This window comes from Sporothrix brasiliensis (genome assembly GCF_000820605.1).
Source record: "Sporothrix brasiliensis 5110 chromosome Unknown Cont18, whole genome shotgun sequence".
Lineage (NCBI taxonomy): Eukaryota > Fungi > Ascomycota > Sordariomycetes > Ophiostomatales > Ophiostomataceae > Sporothrix > Sporothrix brasiliensis.
Window position 1 is genome coordinate 1,246,018 of NW_024467137.1, and position 27,942 is coordinate 1,273,959.

Sequence of the window (27,942 nt, forward strand, 5' to 3'; positions counted from 1 at the left end):
AGTCGACAAACACGAACAAACAACTTGCATTTGTCAGTATTTTGAGGCTTGTGCCTGTTCTGTCGCTCGCGTGAACACGACATCCTCAGGCGAGCAATATTTAGTCGAGCAGGGCGTCGTCTGTCCAAGGAACTGCCTTGGCCTGCGCGTTGCCTCGTTATGGTCTCATGGTCTCTCCCGGCCGGCAATATTGACCCCGTTTCCTGTCTTCTCGCCTGCTGGCCCCAACTGATTACGACCATGAAATTCGGTGCAAACACGCTCTGGGGCCTCCTCGGCTCGTCCGCTGCAGCGCTCCGCTCCCCGGTCGCCTCCAAAGCGCCCCTCGACGCCCTCGCCTACCCACACCAGCATGTCATCTCCACCCCCGCCTCGCTGGCGCTCGCGTCATCGCCTCCGCCGCCGTCCACCGCCGACCTCGTCCAGCTCCACAAAAGCCTGGTGCAAATCCCGTCGATTTCCGGCGCCGAGGCCAACACCACGGCCTGGCTGGCTGGCTACCTCCGTGCCCGTGGCTTTACCGTCCTGATCCAGCCTGTCGCCCCCGGCAGCGGACGGGCCAACCTCTGGGCCTATGTCGGCACCACGCGCCAGACACGCGTCCTCGTCACATCGCACATTGACACGGTGCCGCCGTTCTGGCCGTACGAGCGCAAGACCGCCGACGGCCGCCTCTTGTCCGACGACGACCCCGTCACCGCCTCGGACGTGCTCTGGGGCCGCGGCACGGTCGACGCCAAGGGCAGTGTGGCCGCTCTGGTGGTGGCCGTCGACCGGCTGCTGCGCTCGGACGCCATCCGCGAAGGCGACGTGGCCCTTCTCGTCGACGTCGGCGAGGAGCGCGGCGGCGACGGCATCCGCGCGGCCAACAGCCTCGGGCTGGCCTGGGAGGCCGTCATCTTTGGCGAGCCGACGCGCCTCAAGCTCGGCCGCGGGCACAAGGGCGGCCTGGGCTTCAACGTGACCGCGCACGGCAAGGCCGGCCACTCGGGCTACCCAGAGCAGGGCGACAACGCCATCGACCGCCTCGTCCGCGGACTCTCGGCGCTGTTGGGCGTCCGCCTCCCCGGCAGCGCCGAGTTTGGCAACACCACGCTCAACATTGGCACCATCCACGGCGGCGTCGCGGCCAACGTCATTCCTGAGACGGCCGCCGCGACCGTTTCGGTGCGCGTCGCTGGCGGCACGCTCGAGGGCATCCAGACGCAGATTGCCGAGGCTGTGCTGGCCGTCGAGCCGTCTCTGACGCTCGACTTTGCCTATGGCCGGGGGCCCATCTCGCTCGACTACGACATCGACGGCTTCGACACGGTCGTCCTCAACTATGGCACCGACATTCCCGGTCTCCAGGGCGACCACAAAAAGTACCTCTACGGGCCCGGCGACATCCTCGTCGCCCACTCCGACCACGAGCACTTGCGCGTCGCCGACCTGGAAGGCGCTGTCGAGGGATACAAGACGCTCATCACCGAGTCGTTGAAGAGGAGTCGCACGTGATGCAATTCATTCTGTAAAGGAGAACTGTTGTGGTCGCCATAGTAGGCGGCCGTCCCAATCGGGAAATGTGGGGCCATAACTCTTTTCTGATTGGCCCGCTCTTCCAGCTTCCTTGACGACCGCATATAAATACTGCCCTTCTTTCTCGACGTCTCTCTCTTGTACTCTTGACTTCTTTCCCTTCTTTTCATTTTCTTCTTCTCTCCGGCTTTTTATGGTAGTTTTTTGATTCATTTCCCAAACCCTGTCCTTACCACCTCCCGCCTCCTCCTTTTTCTTTCTGTACTTGTCTTTAACTTACAGCTATAGTACGGTATTTTGAATCGTGATATTTGTAATACTTTCTTTCTTGTTCCGTTACTTAGTATCACGAAACTAGTGACGTATACGTTTGTGTGTAATAATAAGTCTTAAATAATATTATAATAATATATATAATAAATAATTATTAATTTTATGAACATTTAGTCAGGGTTAGTTATTGTGTAAAGAGGAAGGGCCTTATGTTCATAACTGTACCATGGTAACGAACCAAGGAGCCCGTGTATGTGGACAAGGCCTGTAGTCGACCAACTGTGGCTGGTAGAACTGTCGTACTGTATAAACAGGATGACCATAAGTGAGGGTAGACTGCGTTGTCTCTAGTAGAATTCTGTAATAAGTCCACGTCTCCTAGTTTTATCCTTGAATTTATACGTCACGTGAGTGTCGCATGATATGTCGTGTGACCCTGTGGCTTCTACCGTGCGTCCTAGACTCGCCATGCAGCGCTCTGTGCGTCTGTCTTACAGGCTTATCCAGGAAATGAATACGGTGTCTTGGAAGCACAAGGCCTTTCAGAAATTACTTATATTGTATGGCAGATGTGTTGCCTCCTGAAAGTGAGGACGTTTTGGGCACACATTCAGGGGCTTATGGAGGTGCTGGCGCGCAGCCACTCTTTTGGTGACTAATATACACATCAGCCACACAATAGCAGAATCGCAGCCCCACAAATCGTACCCATACATTCAGGTGCAATCTGGAACGTCGTCGCCACCTCAAAATCCGTATCCCTTCCAAACGACAGTCTGCATCGAGCCGGCGCGATATATACGCTACGTAAGATGCAGTCTGTTTGTTGATTTCCCGACATTGTCCAGCGATGCTAAGCAAACGAATATCTCATCACACGGAACGCCACACTTCAACAACACATTTCTCCCCCCGAGGTGGGCAGTGATCGGTCAAGGAAGGGACGATGCAGCCGCTCTACGATCGAATCCGCCACTGGGTCTCGACTGGCGACCACGTCTTTAAGAACGGCGTGGAAGAGCCTATCAAGCGCTGTGAAGACAGCTCCCCTGCGCCTACCTCTGCAGAAGGGGGTTTGGACGATGATCCAGAAGAGCAACCCTCCCCCCCGCAGCCGTCCTCTCCGCCGTCATCTCGGTCGTCCTCCAAGTCGTCCTCAAATGGCCTTTTGCTTGGGCGTCACAATGACCTTCTCATTCCAACGACCGCCAAGATCAACCGAATGTGCCAAGCAGCTCGGTGCACCTGGCAAGAATTCATATTACGCGCGAAAGCTATGCCGGCAACGCACATGCCTCGTGGCACTTGTGACCCCTCCATCATGTTGAGAGACGTGCCGGCCCTTCCGCCGCACGACACAGCAGAGTTCCTTGGTGGGGTCGCTGTTTGGCGACGATGCACCGGCGGCGACAATGGCATCGAGGAGACCCTCTGCTATGGTCTTGAAAAGCACCTTGTCGTCTTGGCCGCCAAGCCGCTTATCTTTCGGCTGTCCCTTGCCGACAGCAGCACCCACAACCCACCGGCCAGCTTTAAGGGACTCGCCATCCTTACCCTTTGCTGGTCCTACATTGTGTCGACGAAACTCCTTGAACTCCAGGGCCGGAGGGCGGCCTATACCAAGGCCTGTCTACTGCCGAGACGTGCTGTCGACTACACCCCACGCGCCAATGACTATGTACTCGATATGCGGGGTGCATCGTATTCCCTTGTGCGGTGGCTCTGCGCCGTCTTAGCACCGTGTCCCGGTTGGCGAGTCTCCCGAGCTCCAGCTTGGATGGCGAGAACGTCTGCAGATGTCTGTTTCGTCTTATTATACGAGAACCCAGTTCGCTTCAACTCGGATGAACAACCGCCGAATTCCACTGACGCAGCTGGCCTTCTCATTGAGCTATGCGAGTTGTTTGGTCTCCAGGAGACGGAGGAAGCGGAGGCGGAGACACGAGCAGCGGCACCACGGCGACGGCCGACACGGGCGGCTCCTACACGGACGGCCCGTACACCGCGCCGGAGTACCAGACTTAGGCCAGTCGCGCGGGCCGTCGCCACAGAGGTGCAGGCAGGGACGGAAGACCCTCCTCGCAGAGGCCGCCCGGTAGAGACAGATCCGTCCGAGCCGCTACCGGCATACACGTCCGCATTCTTTGCAGCCCTTGCCTTGCCACTGTACAGCGATCAGAAGTGGGAACCGCATCTTATTCTTACCCCTCTTACAAGAAGCACGCGGCCGAAAGCTTCTGTCTCCCTCCGAACGGCCATAGCCATTCGCCAGTACGTTGCAGACCTCCCGTACTATATGACCCTCAGCGCAGACAAGTTAGGCCGCGGACCCCATTTATGGAGTATATTCTGGCAGCCGGACGTTGTATGCAACCTAGTTAGCCCATGGCTCGGGGGGATTCTTTCCGTGGTACAGCCGCTCATTGATGCTGGAGACGTGATCACCCTGGCGAAAGCCTTTGCCCTGCGCCGCCCTCGCGTTGCGCCATGGTGGTTGGGCGCACTTCTCCTAGGCGACCGAGCCATCCTAGACCAGATGGTTCTCTGGCTGGAGACGACCGAGGGGTCGAGAGGCCGTGGCCTAGCGACGATGTCTTCGCCCGACATTACCAGAGCCGCCTGGACGGGTGCGTCCAACTCGTTCTGGGAACTCGACGACGCAGCTCCATGTGCCCGTTACCCGCATGAAAAAGACCTCGTGCAACAAGTCGATGTCCTCCGCTGTCGCCTGAATTACCAGTTGCAAAATAACTTCTGGGTAATGGGCCCGTGCTGGCGGCCGTCTGGCCACATTCAAAAGGCCCATGTCGAGTTGGATATTTGGCCATCGCTTGAGCAAGGATTTACACGCGAGTATGCGCATTGGGAATGGCGGATCAAAGACCTGCCCGTCGACCTTGGCTTTCGACGCGAAACGGGCAGATTTGCTACTATCGACGATGACTTCAAAGTCGTTTTCGAGCCTGAAAAAAAAGACGGAGAGGGTAGTCCGTTAAACATAGTTATACTTAAACGTCCGACCGTCGTTGCTGTGGGTCGTATGTTGGACTGCTGTATGACTACCGTCCGTGGAGAGGTCGATGAAGCAAATGTAGATCTGCCTGGATTTGTAAATCATAGGTGGCAACGTTACTGGAACATTTTACCTAATGATTGGCAGTAAATATTCAAAATCAAGCACGTCGAAAAGAAGAAAACCCATGGAGACTACTTCTTCTTCAGTACCTTCCTACTCCACGGATATATTTTTATGCTGCTCGTGGTCGTACTAGATTTGCTAGACTATGATGGGCGGAGATCTTACCTTCGTCTTCCTCGTTCTTTCCTTTTCTTCCTATCTGGTTTATAGTCTTCATCGGGCTCCGTGCTCGGCAGCACATAAGTCCAGAACTTGATGCCATCACGCTGGTATTGGCAAAACGGGACCACTTCGCCAGACTCGGATACAGTTTCGTCCCACTCCCAGTCACTCCTATTCGTTTTGTATTCAACCTGTTCATATAAAAAGTATACCTGCTTACCCGTCTTACTATAGGCATCGACATATACAACGCTTCCGGCGCTGTCGTCCACCCTTGGTTCGTCAATGCTCACCTGGCCTAGCTGGTTGGTCAGGTCCCAAAGGTCATCCTGACACGTCTCATCCTCGCCTTCTTCGGCACCTCCAAAAAAGTCCGAAACTGGTCGGTAGGCGACATGATCAAGTCTGTACTCCCAGGGCTGAAGCTCGGTCGTGCTCACAGCCGAGTCTGGGTAGTACGGCTCGCCGCAGGAGCATGGAATGTAGCAGATCCTCCACCCAGAAGCGTCAACACCCTGTTTATATTTGTGGCCATGGTCGCCCACTTGGCAGACGTAGAATCGCTTGCCGCACTTTTTGCACTTGGAGATTTTTGGATTGGTGTGAGCGCTCAGGAAATGGGGACAGCGGGAACAGACACCCTTTTCGCTCGTTGTGGATGACATTGCGTGATTTAGTGTATTCAAGGCAGCGGTGGCAGAGAAGCACGGTTTTGCTAAGAAGGAAATGGTTTCCCTTTACCTAGCCTAACCGGACGTTATTTAATAAGCGTAGTGTAAGGGCGAGTAATAAAACTGGCGATCATCTGGCAGGTTTTGGTTTGTTTTTGGGTTAGGTTTTGTTCCTCCATTCCTCGCTTTTTTCCTTTTTGTTTTGGAGATGGAGGGGCCACAATCTCGCTCTCTCCCATTGGCCTTATTCTTCCCCGCTTCCCCTCCTCTCCCTTCTTTTTTTTTGTAAATTAATATTTTTTTACTTTCCGCGACTATATCTGCCTATCATCCCCCTCCATCTAGAGTAAACAATTCTCTGCGTTCCGTGTCGATCCCTCGTTAAGAATCTCCATCCCCGTAAGTACCTGACAGGTGCGGATTTGGCCGTTGGGGTTGGGTCTTGCGAGCGTCTATAAATCGACAGATGATTCCTTTCGTAGTTGTTTATATTTTTTACTTGTCATTATCTTGGAGCCCCTTGGAGATGAACACCCAGTCGATACAATAAAACAACTATATTAACTATATAGTTGTGCCAAGGCAACTCTAAACGATTAAAAGAACCTGTCAGGTGTTGTTGTTAAAGTACACAAAGGTACCAATGGGCTCCAATTCTCCAGATTTATAATCCCTTTGACCACCGTCGTCTATGTCCACCTGGAACAATGTCTGGAATAAATCGCTCGTGCAAGAAGTCCACATTCTGGTTCTCTTTTCGAAAACTCCTGCGGCCGGCACCACTGTCGAGTATGCGCGCGATGCGATCGCCAGTCACAGCAACGTTGAACATATGGCTGAACAGCGCATGGATTGGGTAGCTGTGTCCAAGGGCTGCAACACGTACACGGAGAGGTCCCTCATTCTTGAATGGACTACGACATTCGCGGCGCCGGATTTGGTAAGGAAGTTTACACCCTCTTTGGCAAAGCGATCGGGCCGGCCATATCTTCCTGTGAACGTGCATGCCGAGACTAGTTTTATGGATCACGGTTGAAAGTTGTAAAAAATATTTGAATAATTGTATTTTGAAATAAACCCGACGCTAGACAAACAAGGACGCAGTCTCTTATTGCGGCCCGGTCTTGCGTTTTATCCGAATTGTGAATACTTTGCCAGGGTCAAACAAATTTCTTTTCGTGGTGTCATCCACCGTGTCGTTTACAGCGTCCTCCACATCTTTCTCGTCTTCCTTCTCCACCTGCTTCGCCTCCTGTTCCACCACCGTACTGCCGTACTGCTCGTCATAGTCGTGAAAGTTTTGGCTGTCAAAGGTCCACCTGTCGCGGCACATGTCCTGGCGAATCCGTAGCAACCGCCACAGCGGGATGTACTGGTGCAGCGACTGTGGCCGCAAGCTCTGGTCAAAGGCTTCCGCAAACGTGTCCTTGTCTACAAGCGGCTGCACGATTCTGCGCGTCTCGTGCACGGCCTGTTTGGTGCTCACCATAAACTGCTCCACGTCCGATATGAGAAACTCCACTGCCTTCTCCACCGTGCGGACGAGCCGCGCCATCCGGGCGAACCGGTCGTACACCTTTTCCTCGTCTCGCTCGGCTAGTGTGCTGGCTGCGTTTTGTCTGTCGCCGGCACAGTACGGGTGCTCGCCCCACTCGTCCGATTCGTTGAAATAGGCGGCCTGTTTGCGGTAGGCCCGCCGCATCACTTTGCGGGACTGAGAGCAGGCCCGCCAGAGGCCTGCATCGGGAAACATGTCGAGGGCCATGGCGACGTCGTAATCCGTTTTGGGAGGTTTGGTGATGTCCATGACATGGCCACAGGGTGGTGGCATGGTGGCCGCTTCCCAGATCATGAGTCGTAGTTCGGTCGGTAGCATTGCAAATCGGACGAAACCTGGTTTGCTGTCCTTTTTGTCGGCGTCGTTCTTTGTCGTTACGTCCTTTTCTTCTGCAACCACGCCCGCACGGCTGCCTGCATCCGCATCCGCATTGGCATCGGCCCCGGCGTCCGTGTCAGCGACCACATGGACACCAACGGTACGGCCATGAGGGCCAGCATCGTCCACATTGTTCGTGTCGAGGGCGGCGGTGGCGGTGGCGCGCGTGGCGGCCCATGCAGCGTGACGGACTCGCTTGTCCGCGTCCAGTGTCTTGGCCAGGCGGGCGTACTCGAGACACCTGCGCTGCACATCGCGGGCGCGACTCTTGATGGGCCAGAAATTGTCGACGAGGACCGGCATCCACGGCTCGTCAATGACCGGGCGGCCAGCATTGCAGGCCACGCTGATGGCGTTGGACAGGGCGGCTTCCATGGCGGCCATTTCAAGGTTGAACTTGTGCAGCTCGTCCCAGACCCAGAGGGCGTGCATGTCTCCTGGGCGTCGTGTTGTAAGGACGTCGTCATTGTGCTCCACGAGTGTATCGAAAGAGAACGAAGTAGGCCACGGCTCCATTATCGTGGTGTTGTACTTTAGTCGTCGAGTGTATAAACTCACAAGGAGCACGTTGTCAAGTTTCGTCTTTGTTGTCGGGGGAAATGGAGCCGTGTCGAGAAGGAATTTTGTGTATATTACAAAATTCAGTGCAAGTCCTGATGCGAGCTACTCGATATTTATGTGTATTTTTACCCATTATAGAGATACCAATAAGGTTCCAAGTTGTCCCGATAATGAGCACAACAAGGACGGCAGAAGTCGTGAAGCGCTACGATTTAAAGTTCTATACTACGCAGTGTTCACGGTATTGAAAATACTGTGAGTAATGAGTTGCACTACTTGCCACTGATACGCAATGCACATGTCTGCCAAATATTCTTAGCTTTGGTACTGTAGAGACTAGATATGAGATTATATGTATGAAGGGCGGTGTGTGATGTGTGCACGGAGTACTGCTGCAGATGTCTCCCTATTGACTCTACCTTGTCAAGGGCCACAAACGTACTGCCATTACGATCATTCTTCTCGTGCAAGAGGACGAATAAACGACGTAGACCAGAAACCATATCCTGTTCTCGTGATATTGTCTCCGAGGAACCTAGGTCTACCTTGACAGAATGCTAGGGATACTCTTCACACTCGTGTTGTGGAGTTGGCTTACATAAATGGCGTATGAATTTTCTGACAGCCTTTTAGAAAGCGTCAGAACACACGGGGAAAAAGAAGATCGCAACCCGCAACCCACAAGTGAAACTCATTGTCAGAGGTTACCTCGTGGTAATTTTAAAGTTCCATCCAGCATGATAATTGAACGGACAGCGGATGCAGGACATTTACTGCATCGGCTTACGAGTGACGGCTGGCCAGGCCTGTCGTTGATGCCTCTGGCATTCGTTGGTATTCTCTGAACGCACCAACCGGGAGCGGGCCGCTCAGCAAGGCGCTAAACTCCGCAGCATACAGGGTTTACGGGGTTTATTTATTGTGGAGCATGAATCAGGGTTCGATAAGCGTCTCATCTCGATGAGTGTATTTGTTGTCCCGCGCGTCCTCCTTGTTGGAATGAGTGCAAGATGATTCGCTACGCGGGTGAGAAGTAATGCAAAGGCAGCAGCAAATATGCATCGATCTCAGCGTACGTACGAATGTAGTTTCCATGATTGTATTTTTATTTTATTTTTGAGACAATTTAGTGCCCGCTGTAGGGCCCATCCCTATGCCGCGCCCTTTGGTTTCGTCAATACACTATGCGATGGCGTGCGCGACCCCCTTTTGTCAGCTTTTGGAAACGTGCTGGCCGCCACAACAGCGAGACAAAAAGTCGGTACAAAATAGGAAGAGGCAGCAGCGGAAAAGCAGGCGTCAACTGATACAGATTCAAATGACGTGTGAAACCCTGCGACCACCAAAACGCAGGACCTTCCGGTTGTGGTAGCTTTTGTCGACATTCCGACGGACGGATTGGTCAAACACACCGTAATTAGAACAGACATGGAACCGTTGTCTCAGCCACTTCTCATGTAGCAGAAAAGTACGGAGTACCGAGAGGTCCGGTTTGACAGAGAGCTCACTTATTGGTCCTCCGCGGCGTGTTCCTCCGGCCTTTTTGTCTTTGTGTATATATCTCATCGCCCTGCCACTGCACCTTCCTTCCCCTCGTCTCCTGTCAACCACCACCAGCACCTCAATATGGCCGACTCCGACGAACACGACGACATTGACAACACCGAGGCCCACCCGCTGCTGGCAGCGCCGAGCCTCCCGACCCAGACGGCCGACAAGCCCTCCAAATCCTCTGAAGTGACCGCACTCGACGCGGCCGTCGCCTCCTCCTCTTCCCCAGCTTCGTCCTCGGCGGCCTCTGTCCGCTCAGTTCGACCTTACCGCACCTTTGACGATGACGTCCTGCCCGAAACGTCGACGCTCGGCCGCACGCTCAGCTGGCAGAGCGCCTACATCCTGGTCATCTCGCGCGTTATAGGTAGCGGCATTTTTGCCACGCCGGGCGCCATCCTGCGCGGCGTCGGCAGTCCCGGACTGGCGCTGCTGCTGTGGGTCGCCGGCGCGGGCGTCGCGGCCTGCGGCCTGGGCATCGCGCTCGAGTACGGGTGCATGCTGCCGCGGTCGGGCGGCGACAAGGTGTACCTCGAGTTCACGTACCGGCACCCGCGCTATCTGGCGTCCATCCTCATCGTGTTTGTCGTCGTGTTTCTCGGGTTCACGGCCTCCAACTGCGTCGTCTTCTCGCAGTACGTGCTGTTCGCCGTGGGCATCGAGGCACCCAGCGAGCTGCTCCGCAAGGGACTGGCTGTGGGCCTGCTGACGGCCGTGACGATTGTGCACGGCGGCTTCCGGGCGACGGGCGTGCGGATCCAGAACGTACTGGGCTGGCTCAAGGTGGGGCTGGTCGTCTTTATGATTCTGTCGGGGCTGTTTGTGGTGGTCTTCCGGCCAAAGGGCCGCGAGGCGGCACCGACAATGACGCTGCCCGGCCTCTGGGCCGGCTCCAACTGGAACTGGGGCGCCATCTCGACAGCCCTCTTCAAGGTCTTTTATTCCTACACCGGCCTCGAGAACGCCAACAACGTCCTCAACGAGGTCAAGGACCCCGTCCGCACGCTGCGGTCCGTCACCGCCTCGGCGCTCGTCACGTCGTGCGTGCTGTACCTGCTGATCAACGTCGCCTACTTCGTGGTCGTGCCGCTCGAGACGATTGCCAACAGCGGCGAGCTGGTCGGAGCCCTTTTCTTCCAGACCATTTTTGGACGGCGCGTCGGCGGCATCGCGCTCTCGCTCGCCATCGCCCTGTCCGCGGCGGGCAACGTCATGGTCGTCGCCTTTACCATGGCCCGCGTCAAGCAAGAAATTGCGCGCCAAGGCCTCTTGCCGTACTCGAAGCTGCTGGCCTCCAACAAGCCCTTCGGCTCGCCCCTCGGCGGGTTCTTCGTGCACTACATCCCCTCGTTTCTCGTCATCGTGCTGCCGCCGTCGGCCGAGGTCTATTCGTTCATCCTCGAGGTCGAGGGCTACCCGGGCCAGTTTGTGTCGATTGCCATCGCCGGCGGGCTGCTGTATCTTCGGTACACGCGGCCGGACCTGAAGCGCCCGTTCCGCGTCTGGATCCCGGCCGTAGTGCTCAAGATTGTGCTGAACCTGTCACTGATTGCCGCGCCCTTCTTCCCGCCCAAAACGCCACCCACCTCGGGGCTGTTCTACGCCACCTATGCCATTGTCGGCGTCTCCATTCTCGCCTCCGCCGTGCTCTTTTGGTGGGTGTGGGCCGTCGTCTTGCCGGCCTGGGGCAGGTACACGATCGAAGAAGAGGCAGATGAGCTCGACGACGGCACGGCCATCACGCGCCTGGTCAAGGTGCCCAAGACGGAGCTGGGACGTTGATTGCACGAGAAAGAAAGGTGAAAGGCCGACCCACTGTTCCAACTCCACTGATCACCTAACCTCTACGGACCCACTTCCAACGGTCGCATCCCATCGCGACTTCCTCAGAAGCGCGCCATTGTCTTCCTCTCTCAGCATTCTTTCCCCCTGTATCATCTTTGTCTCCTGGTCTTTATATCCTTTATTTGCATATGTTTCTTGGATGAAATTAGACACCACTGTATTATCTGTTACTAGAGTTCCAGTGACTAAGCAGCTCGTCAGGAGGCTGAATAATGCCAGCCCTCAGGTTACACAACCGGCGACAAAACAAAGTTCTTCCGTTTTTCTGCAAACCCTGATAACATTAATAACGCCCTATTACCCATTGCTATTTTTGCTCCGTCGGTTTTGCGGCATATTTCCAGCATTTCTGTTCCTTCCCAAATTACGCCATTTGCGACATCGTGCGTAGGCCTTCGTTCCTGCTTTCTTCATCATCCGCACCAACCTGCTCGTTTCAGAGGTAACCTTCTCCACAATTCTAATAGAATCTCTTTCAAGATACAACAACAGTTACTGGAAACCATGTCTGTCCATCTGTCACCGATGTCTCTAGAAAACGATCTATTTCAGGCCCTCCACTCCTGACCACAAACGCCAGCGGGAGTCGCATAAGCGAAATAAATCCGACTTTGAACAAAAACTCGGCACGGTGGCCTAGGCGGCCACTTATGCGATCCCCATTCAAGACATATCCCAGTCAAGCATGGCGTCAAGCACACCTGCAGCGGGTGATCCTATTCCTCCTTCTGATGAAGAAGCGAGCAGCTATTTCTTGGGTCTCCCCAGCCAGCCCCGTCTCATTGCACGCACCGACGCAGTGGTCTCACCGTGGACACGGCCACTGTACCGTACCCTTTGCCCAGTCACTGACCCCGACCTCATCGGAAAATGGAAGTCGACTCGCGAGTCCATGTACGAAGCAATCCAAAGCACACTCGCTGCTCATTCTATCCAGTGGTCCACTTTTCTACCGCTTGCTATCGACGCTGTACCGTTCGAAGATAGGAGCTGGGGCGCGAAACCGTATCCCGGACCCATGCCGGAGCACCAAGTCGGCCACTTTCTCGTGGTTGGCGTGCAGCCTGGGACATGCACCTGGACCGACGGCATTGCTACCGCGACAGCCTGTCGCAGTATTCTGATGGACCATCTGGGCTCGGGGACATGCGTGTCCTCGTCTGCGAGCTTTCTGTCTTTGGCTTAACCAGCACCTCACTTGGCGACGTGCATCCTACAGCATCCACAAGTCCTCCAATCGCCGTCTCCCCACCAGCGCAGCCCAAGCCTGACGCAATGCAACACCCCAATCGTCTCTGCAGCCTTTTCAACCCCATTTTTGGAGAGCTTAGAGAGACAGGTGTGTTGTACAAGCACAGTGTGTTCACCGCCATGCAGAGCGTTAACAACCACGTCGTTCCATTTCTACCATTTCCGGGCCAGATCATACAGCCTTCGATGCCAAATGATACGGCAGAGCGCCCATGGGGCACGCTGTGTCTCTATATGCGCCTGAAGAATGCGGATGGCTCACCCCATGGTGGTGTTTTTGCTTTGGCATCGCGCCACGTCACAATCGGCGACATCTTCGACCACCACCGCGACTACGGTTCTGTGAAGCATGCGTCCCTCATCAGTGGCACGCACCACGCTCGGTCCGCGACTGAATCAAATCCCAGAGACATTTTGCCGATTCCTGTGTCTTGGGGCAGCGACCTGGAACTGGAACGCAAGATGCGGACACTGAAAGACTTCGTGCGCGAACTGATTCTGTGGCCAGTTCAGAAGCAGTTTTCCAATGGAACACTTCCCGAGAATGAAGTTCCGCAGCTGCAGATTGCGGAGAATTGTGTGTCAATCTATGTCCCCTCCCTTCTACAGGAGATGGCGCAGCATTCGGCTGCAGCTGAGGACGGTGGCCAAGGCTCAGCCGGTCGGAAATTCGGACAGGTCGCACTCTCAAGTCGGCATGACCACAACAGGTTCAATGGCTGGCGCGACTGGTCCTTGGTTGCCCTCGACGATGGCAATCGCCCAAGCCTAGAGCCCTTTTCTCCTTCACAAGGCCTGCCTCCACCACCACCTTGCCCGTCCTTTGAGACCAACAATGTCTACGTTGGAAACACGCTCGCGGACGAGCGACTTGAAAAGCACGAGGGCTGGCCCGATGACGCCTTTCGGGCTTTACAGGCGTTGCTCATTAACATGGACACCGCGGGGTTTGTCAGGTTGCAGCCTCGTACTGGCGGCGATCCAGCGTCGACCCTGAGTCAAGCGAAAGAGCAAAAGTTTGTGTTCAAGCGTGGTGCAACGACGGGTGTGACCATGGGCAGGACCAGCCCGATCGAAGCGGTTGTTCGCATGCCGCTCCCCAACAAGGACATTGTGTCTTGGGCAATACCGGTGCTTGGTATGCCTACTGGTCAGAGCTCGATGCCGAACAGACAAAACCCCTTCACAAGTGGAGGGGATTCAGGATCTTGCATTTTCGACCAGACTGGGACCGTCCTTGCCATGGTTGATGCGGGCATCGGATCCAGAGACGATCAGAGGCAGCTGCTGGTGGCCCATGGAAAGAAACGTGTCGGCGACCCTCCCGTGCCGCTTCCAAAAGATCGCACGATTCCGCCCCAACCTCGCGAACCGGTATATGCTGGCCCCTCACAGTTCGAGCCATGGGTCCGAGCTGTGCATCGAAAGGAAGAATTTTCCTACGAACAGGTCGACATCACTCTCGCAACGCCGTTCGAATGGATTACCGAGGACATCTGCGATGTGACGGGGCTCAGAGCACATTTACTTTAAACAATATGAGAGATGAGTGCAGGAGAAGCAAGGAAGACTACGTGTGGGACAATTGCCCGTTATCCAAATGAGTTACAGGCAGTTACTATTGTTGCAGCCGATACACAAGCAAGTTTAGTTTAATTTCTAAATCCGTTTCCGTTTCTTTTTTTTTATTTTTTTGAAACTCTACTTTTCATGTTGATTGTACCGGAACTTGCAACGTTTTTGTTCCCACAATCACATTTCAAAATTTACATCATAATTAAGGGCCTTGAGTTCCCTACCATTGACCTGCTAAATGTCGTTGTAGTAGTATACAAACGTCATTCACGTACACGACACCGTGGTGTGTAATTTCGGACAAGGTATAAAATAAAGTTCCTTGCCTAATTTCCCATTAGGGAGGCTAGAGGGCCAACGCCACGACATTTCAATCACACAGCCCACAAAGCTCTTCTTGGGCTGGAGGCTGGGTCTTCGGTGGGCCGGTTGGCGGTGAGATCTGCACAAGACCCACTTTAGCTCCCCACTGTTGGGTGCCGAGCTAGGCTACTCCACCCCCACAATCGACACAAGCTTGGCAACGTCCACATCGCATCGCGCCTTCCTCACCAGGACATCGTCGGTTCTTTCCTCTTTCAACACCCTCGCTGCATCGCTCCTTCTTCTTTCCCTACCATTTGAAGGCACAGACGCCTATTTAAGCCCGTTAGCCACTGCAATTTCCAATATTGTTCCAAAAAGCGAAAGCCATTGGAAGGGCCGGTGGTCTAGCGGTCATGATTTGGCCGCAGATATCTAAGTGTCGCGGGTTCGAGTCCTGCTGTGTCCAAAAAGGGCATGTCGTTCAGCTGGTAGGACTTTAGACTGTAGTGGTCACGACGCAGGTTCGATTCCTGCCCGGCCCAATTTTTTTTTTCCCTAGTACGTAGGTTCTACTTGTTTTTATCAGGAGAGGTTTTTCACTCTACCCGATCTTAATTTTTATATAATAAATGGGGAGACACGATACGATATGGGCTCCATCCAGGCTGCTGGTACTATCTTGATGCCTCTCGCGACCCATAAGTCGCTGTACAAGCTGCTAGCACATATTCCATCCCCAAAACTAATTCATTGTTCCGAAGGAGATGGATTACGGGATGTATAATAAACAAAAAATCACAGTACCTCCGTACGGATAATACAAAGCGCACAACTGAGCGAGGTTTTTTACAAGCCTGCACATTGGCCAATCAGAAGGATGGTTTTCACCTAGACCAACACGTCATGTGACTCCACAAAAACAAGCATTTTGCGTTTCCTAGTCAGCGAAGAGAACCTTAATGCAAAGAACATAAATGTCCTACTCGGAGCTACACCTTTCAAAATCCACAAGATTCATCCACACCGTGTCGTTATTCTTTCGCTTATCGACCCCAATCTTTCTACTTCTTCTTTAATTTTCCAGTTTCCTTCTTCTTCCTTTCCATTGTCTCGACAAGAGCCTCAACATCAAAATGCCGAAGTCGTCAAGAGTGCAGGGGCCAAAGTCGGATTCCTGGGTCAAGATGCACATTCCTTTTATTGGAGACCTGGCCGCACTTCAACAGTACATTGACGACAACAAGGACGCTATCTTTGTATCGCTCGACATAAAGGGAAGGACAGAAATCTCGGAAATCGGCCTGTCTGTTCTCCCACCATCCATGGTCCTTCGACTGTCATCTGGGGATGGCGACACTCCACCCTTCGATATGGCACGTTTTGCCGATATGTACAACGTGCAAACGTATACTTTCCGCGTCAATGGAAGGCATGAGATCAAGAGAGGAGATAGAAACCGACGACCTATTCTCCAATTTGGCACCGCTCAATGGGTGGACGCTACCGATCTTGCTTCGGCCGTGGCGGGCAAGTTGACGTCCATCTTGGATGCGTTTTCAAATACCAACACCGGAGATGGTACTGCTGTCAATTCAAGCTCGCCTGAAGGACGACGCCCGCCTCTCGTATTGGTCGTGTACAACATTGGTTCAGAGGCATATTACCTGGACAAAGAACTCATCCTAGTCCGCCAAGCGGTGAAATTTGCAGCCTACGTTGCCGTGACATATTTAATCACGTCCCTATCGCTGCCTACCAAGGGGCACCATCAAAGTACACCAAACCTGAGGGATGCATCGGCAGCGGCCGGACTATACCTCAAAGAGGCTGTCACGACCGAGCAAGTTGCGGACGGAGTGTTTGAGGACATCAAATGGCGCAGCTGTCCGCACAGCCTTGTACGCACGTCTGGCAACGACACCGTGTGGAAGTTGGGCCTCTTGGCACATATGTTGTACGCAGTGGCATCGGAAGCACAAAGCCTCAAGTTGACTGTACTATCACCATTGCCCACGCAGGAAACTGTTTCTACGTGTGTCAGAAATTCCAAAGTTGCCAAAAGCGCCGCATCACTACCTGTCCTAGACAATTTGAGGGCCTTGGCCAGAAGCAAACAGTGGAGAAAATATTACCAAGACGGGCCGACAGAAGAACAGTTCCAGCGTGGCGCAGACAAACGCATCGAGCGTATCAAGAAGAAGGAAGAGAAGGACTTGGTCGGCTCGGATGAGTTGGAGTCAGGCGTATTGGACGATTTGTGGGCAAATGGTGATTAGAGAAGAGTGAGAACGCAGCAAAAGATTAAATAGGGGAGAGAATACCGGCTCATGCATACGGGGCCTTGAGGATGGATGTCAGAGTCGGCGAAAGCAAATTGTCAGCGGAATCGTGATGGCAGACTCTCCGCTCCCCAATGCGTTACAGTACTAGTTCATCCGTACTGACAAATACAAAGTCAACTGCAATTCCGACGTTCTTACAAATTGTCGTAGCCGTTCCGGATCACCACGCAACGTATGTGGTTGGCCGAGATGGCGTGCCGTGAGCACGCAATGGTGAGCCAAACGGAGCCACTGCAAAGCCCGCCTCCGTGATGGCTGTCGCAAATAGCAGACAAAGGACGATGACAACCACTATATATTCCCTTGATGTCGTGGACAACATTTTTACATCCAAATTTAACTCTCTTTTTTGTTTACTAGTAAATGTTCAGTCTGACTTTCCTCGAAATACTCTTACCTTATATCCACGGAACAATTTTCATATACATCTTGTCTCCAATACCACACAATGGCCGCTGCTGCAATTCAGTCGCCTACTCTGGCCGGGCCGCAAGTCGGTTCCACGTTGCCCACGGCCCACTCGACACAGCGCCATGTCCAGACCACGCTCAACTACTACAAGCCCAACGCCGACGGCTCGCCTCCGCACGCAACCTACTACGACCGGCCCGAGACGTACTACCGTGAGGCCGAGCCGCACACCGTCACGGTGCACGACGTGTCGGGCGATGAGGCCAAGTATACCCTGGACGGCAACGGCTTCCAGTTTGTCGCGCGCCCAGCCACCGAGACGGAATTCCGCGACGACGACCAGATCCGGGCGTCGTACTACCCGGAGACGGAGCAGCTCCTCAAGGACGTGACGGGCGCGTCTCGTGTCTTTATCTTTGACCACACCATCCGCCGCGACCTCCCGGAGGACGGTGGCCAGCGGAACTTCGATCGGTCCCGTCGCGGCCCCGTGCAGCGCGTGCACATTGACCAGTCGTACCGCGCGGCCCTGTCGCGCGTGCCGCACCACCTGCCGGCCGAGGACGCAGAGAAGCTGCTGCGCGGCCGCGTGCAGATTATCAATGTGTGGCGGCCGATTGAGAACCCCGTCTTGCGGGACCCGCTGGCGGTGGCCGAAGCGGCTTCGGTCGGCGAGGCGGCGCTCGTGCCGACGGGCCTGGTGCTCAAGGACCGCGAGGGCGAGACGTACCAGGTGCGCTACGAGAGCGGGCACCGGTGGTTCTTCAAGTCGGGGCTGGCGCCGGACGAGGCGCTGCTGATCAAGTGCTTTGACAGCAAGACGGACGGGCGTGCGCGGCGGGTGCCGCACACGGCATTTGAGGATCCGGCCTTTGGCAGAGGATCGGACGCACCACCGCGGCAAAGCATCGAGGTGCGTGCCCTTGTGTTCCACCCAGAGGATACAGAGTAGGGCAGCTTGGAACAAGTCGGTTGGTGGCCGCCACCATCACACACCCGTTTAGGCGGTCGTGCAAGGAAGGCGCGAGTCAATATGTGATATTCAATGTTATGAAGTTATGCCATTTTGAAGGTATCCAAGTCTGTACGACGATATATATGCAGATATGTAGGTACGCAGAAGAATGCAATATCGGCTCACCATATGATGAGTCAAAAAGGGAAAGAACGCCTGCCAATGTGGTATCCGAAAGGAAGAGAAGAACGAAAATGCCATGTAATTATTCCAAATTCCATCATGTTTCAACCTCTCCACTCTTTTTTCAACTCGGAAAGTCGAGTGCCTGGCCCGTGGGAATGTGCACATTGGCCCAGTTCTTGTCGCCCTGGCGCGGGGCTGTGTCCAGCAGCTGCATCTCGCGCACACCGCAGAACATGCCGTTGCGGCCAGTACGCGACTCGAGCGTCCAGGCATTGGCTGTGTTGCTCCAGACCTCTTCGATAAAGGCGTCGCCCTCCTTGACGAGACGGTGCGGGTTGTGCGTGGGCAGCGAGGCAAAGTACGAGATGATCGCCTGGGGGAGGGCAAAGAGACGCTCCCAGCGCTGGACGATGCGCAGACGGTCGAGCGTGGTCCAGTCGTACGCGACGCGAACGTATGGGTTGACAAAGACACCTTTACTCAGAGACTGGAAAGCGGGCTCTGTGGCGACGCGGGCGGCCTGGGACACGTCGGCATGCAACAGGCAGCACTCGCAGGCGTCAAAGAAGATCTCGGGCTCGTAGCGGAACCGGACGGGCGCTACAATGCCCGTCGGATGTATCGGGTCGATGACGTGGCTGCCGGGTTTATGGAAATCGGGGCGCGGCAGCGAATCGTTACGGTGCTGCAGGTACGCGGCCTGCATAGCGACCATGCCGCCCCAGCAGGACTGGACACGAACGGCGTCAGTCTGGGCGAGCATGTCAGCGCGCGAGAGGCCCTTGCCAGCGCGACTGAAGATGGGAAAGAGGGGCAGGCCGTTGGAGAAGCCCTCGGCGTCGCGCTGGGCGTACAGGTCGTAAAACAAAAGAGGGTTCTTGTAGTCGAGCGCGCAGGCGGACAGGTACTGCGCGTGGCCCTCGGCGTCCTGGTTGGTGCTGAAGAGCAGCTGGGCGGCGTCGATGGGGCGGAACGCGACGTCGTTGAGAAACAGGACCTTGTCAAAGACAATGCCCTCGACGCCCCCGAGCGTGTCGAGCGGGCGCAGCGCGCGGTTGCGCATCTCGGAGAGGTAGGCTAGCCGTTTTGTGCGCACATTGCCGTCGGGCATCGTGATGTTGGCAAAGCGGTCGAGGGGCACATGCTCGTCGTAGACGACCGTATTGCGGCATGGCAGCAGGCGGCGCAGGTGCTCGAGGGCCGAGGCGCCGTGGCGGCCACTGCCATTCCCATAGATGCTCACATAGGTGTTCCTGGGCCCAAGTAAGCGCACAAGCTCAACTAGGGCCTGGCCCCATGCCCCGGCAGCCAAGTGGCCCTCCTTGTCGTACAGGCTGACGCTGATAAAGACCTTTTCGCGATGCGGGTTGGCACACCCATGTATCCGGTCGAGGCCCTCTTCAGGTCCGCTGAACTGGGCCTCGCACTGGGCGACCAGGCGTGTATAGTGCGCAGGTGGGTGGAGGTACGACGGCGCGAGGAGGGGCGTCAAAACCAGGAGAGCAAAGACGGTCCCGAACAGGTACTTTAGCACCAGCCCCAAGAGCCGCCGTTTGGGGCCCCGGCGCGAGAGGCGCAAGCGTCCTCCACAGCACACCCGCCACCGGCTGGCCGGCCGGTAGGGCCGGATATCTGCCTTGCTGAGGAGCCCATGGCGGGCGTCATGGGCATCGGTACTTTCGATGGTGCCGATGATGTCCGGGTCGGGATCGTCATCCAAGGAAAACGGTGGCGGCGACGCAATGCCGCCGTTGAGGAAGGCAACACGCTCGCCGTCGGGCGTCGTGGAACGCATGGTTATCGGACAATGGCCCGCGCAACGGCGGGGTGGATTATGTCGTTGCTATGCGGCTGGGTACGTCATTGGGGTGACAACCTTCTCGAAGGCAATGTCGCAGCTTGACGCCTTAAATTAGCGAAAATTGTTTGCGGTAGATTCGAGGTGAGAGAGCACGAGGAGAGAGGGCTGTTGAGACGGCAGTGGGACTGTCGAAAGTGTACGGGGTACACGGGTTCGTCTTACACCGCAGGCGGAAAGTTTGCGAATGGCCTGCCAAGGAGTTGCACAAGCCGCTCCTGTGCCGTTGGACGCAAAAGACGTCACCACCCAAGTGCCGAGATGCGCTGAAGGATGAGCTCCACATAGGGCGAAGGTGCACGTGACTATATTATGGGTCATCATCTCCTTGTTTACAATGTCCCTCGTATTATGACGTACAGTACGACATAATTCAGCTTTCAAAGTCTCAAGCGTCGTATCCGCCTTAGAAACCACGAACAGGGCCCTACAGCCAGAAGCCAGTCAAGATATAAGAGTATGAGCATCTCCCATCGCATCAGAGAACCATGGGGACATCCTCATCGCGGTGGTGTAGGTTGCGAACGACCTGGGCCATCAGAGACGCCAGCGTGAAGCTCAAGCCCTTGGTGAAGCGCCGTGCCTCGACGGCTGGGCAGACTACTATGGCAATCCAAGCGGACATGCCCAAGGTGACAAAGTTCATCGTGACGGCCATGAACGCGCGGCTGACTGTGTTGTGCTTCCAAATGTGGTTTAACCATCCGTGGAAGACGGGCGAGGTGACTGTGGTGCCGTGCGTGGGGTCGTGGGTGAACGCCTCGGCAGATTCGAGGACGTTTCCAGATGAGGAGGATAACGAGGTCAATCATGTTCCAGTCGTGATTCGGCAGGTACGTGCCATCGAAAATGTGCAGGCCAGACGCTTAGAAAAGCACGTCCCAGAAGGCGAGCATATAAATTTTCCAGCCGCGCAGCGTCTTCTTGACCATGCCCCCTAGTTGGGGATTATGGACCAATTCGCCGGAATCCGAAGCGTCGACGCCACCCCCGTACAGATGCCCAAACCGCCGGAGTCTGTGCGGCCCAGGCTTCTGAATGCAAAGTTGAGCCATGCGGCGGCAGGATACGCAGCAACAGGCACCAAGTAAATGACAGCAAAATAAAGATACATGTAAAAGGAAGACAAATCAAAAACCAAAAGGGTTTTAACTATGCTCCTGTATTGGTTGGGCAATGTTCACATTTTTGTCCGTCAAGGGGTAGCTGCGAAATGTGTATGCAGATTTGGAATCCAGATACATCGATACATCTTTTTTTTTATATATATATATCTCACTTGAATCTCACGTGTGCCTATTTATCCTCAATATATTTTCAAATTTGAAGAGTCATTTTTCATTCGTACATATTTTTTGTTTTATTTAGGGAGTCTTCGGTATACTCCAAGACGCGATGTATTTGCTTACCATTTTCTTGAAAGTGACATCAAAATAACAGTACGCAGCGCAGCCAGAAATACAAAGCAGATTTAGACGCAAACATTACAGCACAGATACAGGACCGGAGTACTCCGTACTCTGTAATTATTTGACGTGCACCAATCGGGAAACCACTGCTGGGAGTCCCTCCTGCAGGCAAGAAGTAATCTCACAGGTGGCAGGCAGGTGCGATGGGTGATGGAGGGCTGCTGCACCTCTCAATCTTGATCCCAGCTCTGCCAATTTCATGCCGTGCATGTGCGCAAGTCGCAAGTCGCATGTCGCAAGTCGCAGCGTTCAGTACTCTCACTGTTTTCGGTGGCGGCAGTCAGTCCAGTCCGTGCTGCAACTGCAGTGCTGCAACCGCTGCGCTCACTGCCATCGTTGCATTGCGTTGCCGCGACGGCCAATACGACGGAACAGCTCCTACGGAAGCCACCTCGTCGGTCTCTGGGCCCCTCCTTCTCTTTTGGGTTCGTTGTGATTTCGGAGTCTGGGCTGCGCCTGGTCTGGCCGCATATTCTCAGGCCTGCTCCTGCCCTCTGCGCTCCTCTTTCCTAGCCGCCTGGATTTCTTGTTGACGTCCCGTCTTCATTTCCTTCCCCTTTTCCCTTTGCCCATTTTCGTCATCCATTTTCTCTTCTCCTTGTCTCGCGCGACAATATTTTGCCGCAATCTTGTTGGGTTCGCAAGACAGAGCACTGTTTCGCTGCGAAAGCTGCGTCGCTTTACGCCCAAGATCAGTCTCGTCGCATTTCCACTCTGTTGCTTCGAATTAAGCTGATTCTCATCGTCTTCTTTGTTTCCCTGTTCATCGCATTCGCGCATTGCATACTAAAATCACCGGCACTCGTCATATTTGCGCCATATCCCGCCAATCTCCCGCCTCTCCCGCCATGGCTCGCGAAGGCACGCGCTCGCAGACCGGCCACGCCGCGCCACGCGTCTTCCAGACGATCGACACGGCTCCCGTTATTGCGCGCAAGAAGTCCACCAAGTCCAAGGCGGCGACCAAGCCTGCGACTGCTGCTGCCGCCGCTGCGAAGCCGACAGGCGTCACCAAGAAGAAGGCGGCGCCCAAGAAGGAAATCTCCCAGAAGGAGGTGTCCAAGAAGGAGGGTGCTGTTGCCAAGGTGCGTCTCCAGAGATGCCTCGTGAACAATGTGGCTGCAACGTGCGGCCCTCGACTCGAGACATCATCCACTAATACATCAGATAGGCCCAGGCGGCGACGAAAAAGGTTGTCAAGAAAGCTGCCGGCAAGACGGAAAATAAGGTAAGAGGACCACTCTTCCCGGATCGTTCGCGGGCCGTTCCCTTTCCATTGTGTCGACATTCAGCTAACGTCCCTCGTTCAAGCCCAAGGCCCCCCTCGTCGGTCCGTCCAAGTCTGTCCCCAAGACGACCGAACCTGTCGCTGCTTCATGAACGCAGCGTGTGGGAAGATGAACTGACAGTGACTCGGACCGTGGCTGTGTGCTATTTTTGTCTGTTAATATTTTGTGACGTTTTTTTCTTCTTTTTTTGGATAATTCTTGAAACTTGGAAGGTCATCGGGGAAGCAAGAGATGAGCACTGCAAAGAGCTCAACGCTCAGAGTCGCAGCTCATGCTGGACAACTTCCGGCTGGGAAGCGAAAACGGTCGCTCTCGGTCGGGAATGTGGAAAACGGAGCATGTTGGCTATACGAAGCTATGTTATGCATTTATGTATTATGTTTGTAAAGAATTCAGGATCCCGTATCGCCTGTTTCGAAAATATTCTGCGTTCTGGAAGCTTTGTCTGTTGGCTGGTCAAACTCACGATGGCATCAGAAGGGCCTGATGTGAAAGCAATGTTAGGTTCAGGTCAGTTAGCACTTGAGCACGTATTAAACGTCCCTGGACTCACAACGTTCGGCGGGTGGTGCCCACTGTAAATCGCCGAATTGCAATCCCAGGTTTTGCTGCTCAATATGGAGCCAGCAGACCGCACCCGCACCTGCCAGCACCAATCAGCGCCTTCCTGGCCTGCGCTGCCCGCTGGGTTGCTCCTTCTGTTTCTGGCCCTTGCCCTTGCCCATGCCCATGCTCAGCATGCTCTTTCCTCTTAGCGCGCCCCATTTGGCTCCAATTCAAAGTCGCGCCCCATTCTGCCGTTTGTCGCGACTTCCCACGATCGATTTGGCCATTTTGAGCTTTCTGAGCTTCCTGTGCTTCCTCACCACCGGCGACCTCCCAACGTCCAGCATCACCCCGTCCCTCCTCTGCGTCCCTCCGACACTCGCAGTCATCATTGCAGACCCAGGCCCACCCAATCGATTGCGAATCCGTCAGCAGCGGCACCCCCGTGCGGCGCAAGACATGGTCAGCGCGGCCGCATCTCGGCCACGATGCATCTAATCAAGCCATCTTGGCTGAGCCACAGCGGTAGGTTGGACGGCAGACACTGTCTTCTGGTTCACATGGATCATACACATGGGCGTTTGTACACACCACACACTGACACACGCTAACCCACACGCCCAGGCGAACAAAAAGACTTTGAGGTCTACAGCTGCCACGTCTCGCCCGATGGCAAAAGACTGGCCACGGCCGGCGGCGATGGCCACGTCCGCGTCTGGTCCACCGAGGCCATCTACAACTCCAACAACGCCTCCTACACCGAGCCGCGCCAGCTCTGCCACATGAGCCACCACCTCGGCACCATCCACTCCGTCCGCTTCTCGCCCAACGGCCGCTACCTCGCCTCCGGCGCCGACGACAAGATCATTTGCATCTACCGCCTCGAGGCGTCTGCCCCCTCCCACACCGCCTCCTTCGGCACGAACGAGCCGCCGCCCGTCGAGAACTGGAAGACCTACAAGCGCCTCATTGGCCACGAGAACGACGTCCAGGACCTGGCGTGGTCGCACGATTCGTCCATTCTCGTGTCGGTCGGCCTCGACTCCAAGGTCGTTGTCTGGTCGGGCCACACGTTCGAGAAGCTCAAGACCCTGTCGGTGCATCAGAGCCATGTCAAAGGCGCCACGTTCGATCCGGCCAACAAGTTCTTCGCGACGGCCAGCGACGACCGCACCATCAAGATCTTCAAGTTCACGCCGCCGCCGCCCAACGCCACCCAACACGACCTGCTCAACAACTTTGTCCTCGAGACCACCATCAGCGCCCCCTTCAAGAGCTCGCCACTCACCACCTACTTTCGGCGCTGCTCCTGGTCGCCCGACGGCAACCACATCGCTGCCCCCAACGCCGTCAACGGCCCTGTCAGCTCCGTCGCCATCATCGAGCGCACGCGCTGGGACAGCGAGATCAACCTCATCGGCCACGAGGGTCCCACCGAAGTCTGCATGTTCTCGCCGCGCCTCTTTTACACCAAGAAGCCGACGCCCAGCGGAGAGTCATCCAACGGTCTGAGCAATGGCAATGGCAACAACAGCGCGGCGCGCGAGGGCGAGAGCCTGGTCACGGTGATCGCTTCGGCCGGCCAGGACAAGACGCTCAGCATCTGGAACACGAATACGTCGCGGCCCCTCGTCATCCTCCAGGACATCGCCTCCAAGTCCATCTCCGACCTCGCCTGGACCCCCGACGGCCAGACGGTCTTCGCCTCCAGTCTCGACGGCAGCATCGTCGTCGCCAAGTTTGAAGAGGGCGAGCTCGGCTGGGTCGCCCAGTCCGAGGAGACCGACAAGGCCCTGCAAAAGTTCGGCGCCTCCCGCAAAGGCATGGGCATCGCCGAGGACGTCGACGGCCTGCATCTCGAGGCCCACAGCAAGGCCGGCGAGCTGCGCGGCGCCGAATCACGCATGGGCGCGCTCATGGGCGACGCCAGCGGGGCCAGCGGGGCCAGCACACCCCAGCCGGGCGCCGCGACAACAAACGGGACGCCGCCCAAGACCAAGTCTGGGAGTGACGCGAACGCTAACGCGAACGCAAACGGCGATGCGAAGGACGGCAAAGACGGCAAAGACGGCAAAGACGGCAAAGACGACAAGGACAAGACAGACGCTGCTACACCCGCCGCAACAGAACCCAAGTCCGCAGAGGAAGAGACGGCAGAGAAGCGCGCCGAGCGAATACAAACACTGAAATCGCGTGTGACCATTACGAAAGACGGCAAGAAGCGCGTCGCACCTCTCCTCGTCTCGTCGTCCGGCACCGGCCAGTCCTCGCTGCCGCAGTCGCAGCTTGTCGGCACAACAAGTACAGGGAAACCCAGTCAAGCCGACACTCCCCAGACCATTCTCGACCTGTCACGGCCGGTGGACGGACTGCCGAGTGGTGGCATCGCGTCCATGCTGCTGGGCACGAAGCGGAAAGCCGCCGTGGTTCTGGAAGGCGACGATGACGCGACCGACCCGTCTGCTAAGCGCTCGAGCGGGTTGACAGGCGCTGCTGGAGCGACGCCGACCGGGCCAACACCCATCCTCACCAACGGCATTGAAGGCACAGAGCCGGCCACGTTGCAAGCTGCGCCACGCGGCATCGTACCGACACCTGAGTTCATCCGACCTGCCGTCATCAGCCCAGCCCTGTCCATCTCCCAGGTGCGGCTTGGTATCCCCAAAGTGCGCGCCCACATCCTGCGGCCCCTCGAAAAGGGCGTGCTGCAGGGCGAGAGCACCCCCGATGAGGCGTCGCGCATCTCGGAAAACCTCGTCTTCGAGGCCCGCAACCCGGACCAGTACCGCGACCCGTCCCACATTACCGTGACCAAACGCGGCGAGCTCGTGTGGCAGGACTTTTTGCCCAAGGCCGTGCTCCTGGTGACGGGCAACAAGCACTTTTGGGCTGCCGCCTGCGAGGACGGCACCGTCTATATCTGGACGCCCGCCGGCCGCCGGCTCATCAACGCCATGATTCTCGAGGCACAGCCTGTGATTGTCGAGTGCCGCGAGCACTGGCTGCTCTGTGTGACTGCCGTTGGACTCGCGTATGTGTGGAACGTCCGGACCATGCAATCACCACACCCGCCTGTGTCGTTGGCGCCGATCCTGGACATTGCCATCCACTCGCTGCACCAACACTCGGCCACCGCAGGGCCCGGCGTGACGTCGGCCCACCTGAACTCAAATGGCCACATTGTGGTCACCCTCAGCAACGGTGACGGCTACTACTACGCGCCCAATCTCTACACGTGGCAGCGCCTATCCGAGTCGTGGTGGGCCGTTGGCAGCCAGTACTGGAATAGCAACGACAGCAGCGTCAGCGCGCTGCAGACCACTGCGGTGGGTCCCGTCACCGCCGCCGATGTGGCCGCCAACGGGGCGCCGTCGATTGCAAAGGACGCCAGCGCCGCCGAAACGACCTCCGCTACCGTCTCGTCCGGCATCATTCCCTTTTTGGAACGCCACACCACCAACGAGTTCCTGCTCAAGGGCCGCGCCTACACCCTGCAGCGCCTCATCAAGACCCTGCTGGCGCGCGACGGCTTCGAGGGCTTCGAGGCCAGCGTCAGCATCGCCCACCTCGAGAACCGCATTGCCGGGGCCCTGCAGCTGGGCGCCCGCGACGAGTTCCGGCTGTACCTGTTCATGTACGCCAAGCGACTGGGCACCGAAGGCCTGCGCGGCAAAGTGGAGGAGCTGCTCAACAGTCTGCTCGGCGGCGTCCTGCAGGATCCGACAACGACCACCGCCGCCCTGTCAAAGACGGCGAGCACCAGCAAAGCCTTTGGCTGGGCCAGCCGGACGGGCGACCTGTGTGGCTGGGATCGCAAAGAGCTGTTGAAAGGTGTCGTCATGATCTTAGGTATGTCTGCCCCGCTGTGTATACGTTATACCATGGTTTTTCACGTTGTATTTCTCTAACACGCCTAGGCAAATTCCGTGAATTGCAGCGCCTGACGGTGCAGTATGCCCGCGTCCTCGAGCTCACCAACGACGGCGATGATGCTGCCGACGACGCTGGCGAGAGCATGATCGTTGAGGCGTGAGGCACGAGAGATGGACATGTTGTTTTTGGCATCATTGGATGGTAGGGTGTTCTCGTTGTGTTCCC

The 27,942-nt window shown here is 55.9% G+C and overlaps 12 protein-coding genes across 12 annotated transcripts; 10 read left to right on the plus strand and 2 right to left on the minus strand.

The window, feature by feature from the left end:
• Window positions 1-240: 240 nt before the first annotated feature.
• SPBR_01768 (acetylornithine deacetylase) lies at window positions 241-1,497 on the plus strand (the record flags this gene model as incomplete). Its single annotated transcript, XM_040760078.1, has 1 exon — window positions 241-1,497. The coding sequence occupies one exon, from the start codon at window positions 241-243 to the stop codon at window positions 1,495-1,497; it is 1,257 nt and encodes a 418-aa protein (XP_040619344.1).
• Window positions 1,498-3,067: 1,570 nt separating this feature from the next.
• On the plus strand, window positions 3,068-3,816 carry SPBR_01997 (uncharacterized protein; the record flags this gene model as incomplete). The annotated part of the gene is made up of 2 exons (XM_040760306.1): window positions 3,068-3,485; window positions 3,707-3,816. The coding sequence occupies 2 exons, from the start codon at window positions 3,068-3,070 to the stop codon at window positions 3,814-3,816; spliced, it is 528 nt and encodes a 175-aa protein (XP_040619345.1).
• A 3,055-nt stretch (window positions 3,817-6,871) lies between these two features.
• Window positions 6,872-8,131, minus strand: SPBR_01766 (uncharacterized protein; the record flags this gene model as incomplete). Its single annotated transcript, XM_040760076.1, has 1 exon — window positions 6,872-8,131. The coding sequence occupies one exon, from the start codon at window positions 8,129-8,131 to the stop codon at window positions 6,872-6,874; it is 1,260 nt and encodes a 419-aa protein (XP_040619346.1).
• A 1,755-nt stretch (window positions 8,132-9,886) lies between these two features.
• SPBR_01569 (methionine permease) lies at window positions 9,887-11,593 on the plus strand (the record flags this gene model as incomplete). The annotated part of the gene is made up of 1 exon (XM_040759879.1): window positions 9,887-11,593. The coding sequence occupies one exon, from the start codon at window positions 9,887-9,889 to the stop codon at window positions 11,591-11,593; it is 1,707 nt and encodes a 568-aa protein (XP_040619347.1).
• A 748-nt stretch (window positions 11,594-12,341) lies between these two features.
• SPBR_09095 (uncharacterized protein) lies at window positions 12,342-12,842 on the plus strand (the record flags this gene model as incomplete). Its single annotated transcript, XM_040767221.1, has 1 exon — window positions 12,342-12,842. One exon carries the CDS (start codon window positions 12,342-12,344, stop codon window positions 12,840-12,842), a length of 501 nt encoding a protein of 166 aa, XP_040619348.1.
• Window positions 12,843-13,027: 185 nt separating this feature from the next.
• SPBR_01696 (uncharacterized protein) lies at window positions 13,028-14,440 on the plus strand (the record flags this gene model as incomplete). Its single annotated transcript, XM_040760006.1, has 1 exon — window positions 13,028-14,440. One exon carries the CDS (start codon window positions 13,028-13,030, stop codon window positions 14,438-14,440), a length of 1,413 nt encoding a protein of 470 aa, XP_040619349.1.
• A 1,481-nt stretch (window positions 14,441-15,921) lies between these two features.
• On the plus strand, window positions 15,922-17,064 carry SPBR_01832 (uncharacterized protein; the record flags this gene model as incomplete). Its single annotated transcript, XM_040760142.1, has 1 exon — window positions 15,922-17,064. The coding sequence occupies one exon, from the start codon at window positions 15,922-15,924 to the stop codon at window positions 17,062-17,064; it is 1,143 nt and encodes a 380-aa protein (XP_040619350.1).
• A 514-nt stretch (window positions 17,065-17,578) lies between these two features.
• Window positions 17,579-18,493, plus strand: SPBR_09089 (uncharacterized protein; the record flags this gene model as incomplete). The annotated part of the gene is made up of 1 exon (XM_040767215.1): window positions 17,579-18,493. One exon carries the CDS (start codon window positions 17,579-17,581, stop codon window positions 18,491-18,493), a length of 915 nt encoding a protein of 304 aa, XP_040619351.1.
• Window positions 18,494-18,803: 310 nt separating this feature from the next.
• SPBR_01589 (uncharacterized protein) lies at window positions 18,804-20,477 on the minus strand (the record flags this gene model as incomplete). The annotated part of the gene is made up of 1 exon (XM_040759899.1): window positions 18,804-20,477. The coding sequence occupies one exon, from the start codon at window positions 20,475-20,477 to the stop codon at window positions 18,804-18,806; it is 1,674 nt and encodes a 557-aa protein (XP_040619352.1).
• Window positions 20,478-21,028: 551 nt separating this feature from the next.
• Window positions 21,029-21,631, plus strand: SPBR_02058 (uncharacterized protein; the record flags this gene model as incomplete). The annotated part of the gene is made up of 2 exons (XM_040760367.1): window positions 21,029-21,373; window positions 21,482-21,631. 2 exons carry the CDS (start codon window positions 21,029-21,031, stop codon window positions 21,629-21,631), a joined length of 495 nt encoding a protein of 164 aa, XP_040619353.1.
• Window positions 21,632-22,857: 1,226 nt separating this feature from the next.
• Window positions 22,858-23,389, plus strand: SPBR_02077 (uncharacterized protein; the record flags this gene model as incomplete). Its single annotated transcript, XM_040760386.1, has 3 exons — window positions 22,858-23,094; window positions 23,181-23,237; window positions 23,321-23,389. 3 exons carry the CDS (start codon window positions 22,858-22,860, stop codon window positions 23,387-23,389), a joined length of 363 nt encoding a protein of 120 aa, XP_040619354.1.
• A 943-nt stretch (window positions 23,390-24,332) lies between these two features.
• On the plus strand, window positions 24,333-27,877 carry SPBR_01245 (protein HIRA/HIR1; the record flags this gene model as incomplete). Its single annotated transcript, XM_040759556.1, has 3 exons — window positions 24,333-24,369; window positions 24,469-27,693; window positions 27,762-27,877. The coding sequence occupies 3 exons, from the start codon at window positions 24,333-24,335 to the stop codon at window positions 27,875-27,877; spliced, it is 3,378 nt and encodes a 1,125-aa protein (XP_040619355.1).
• Window positions 27,878-27,942: the final 65 nt, after the last annotated feature.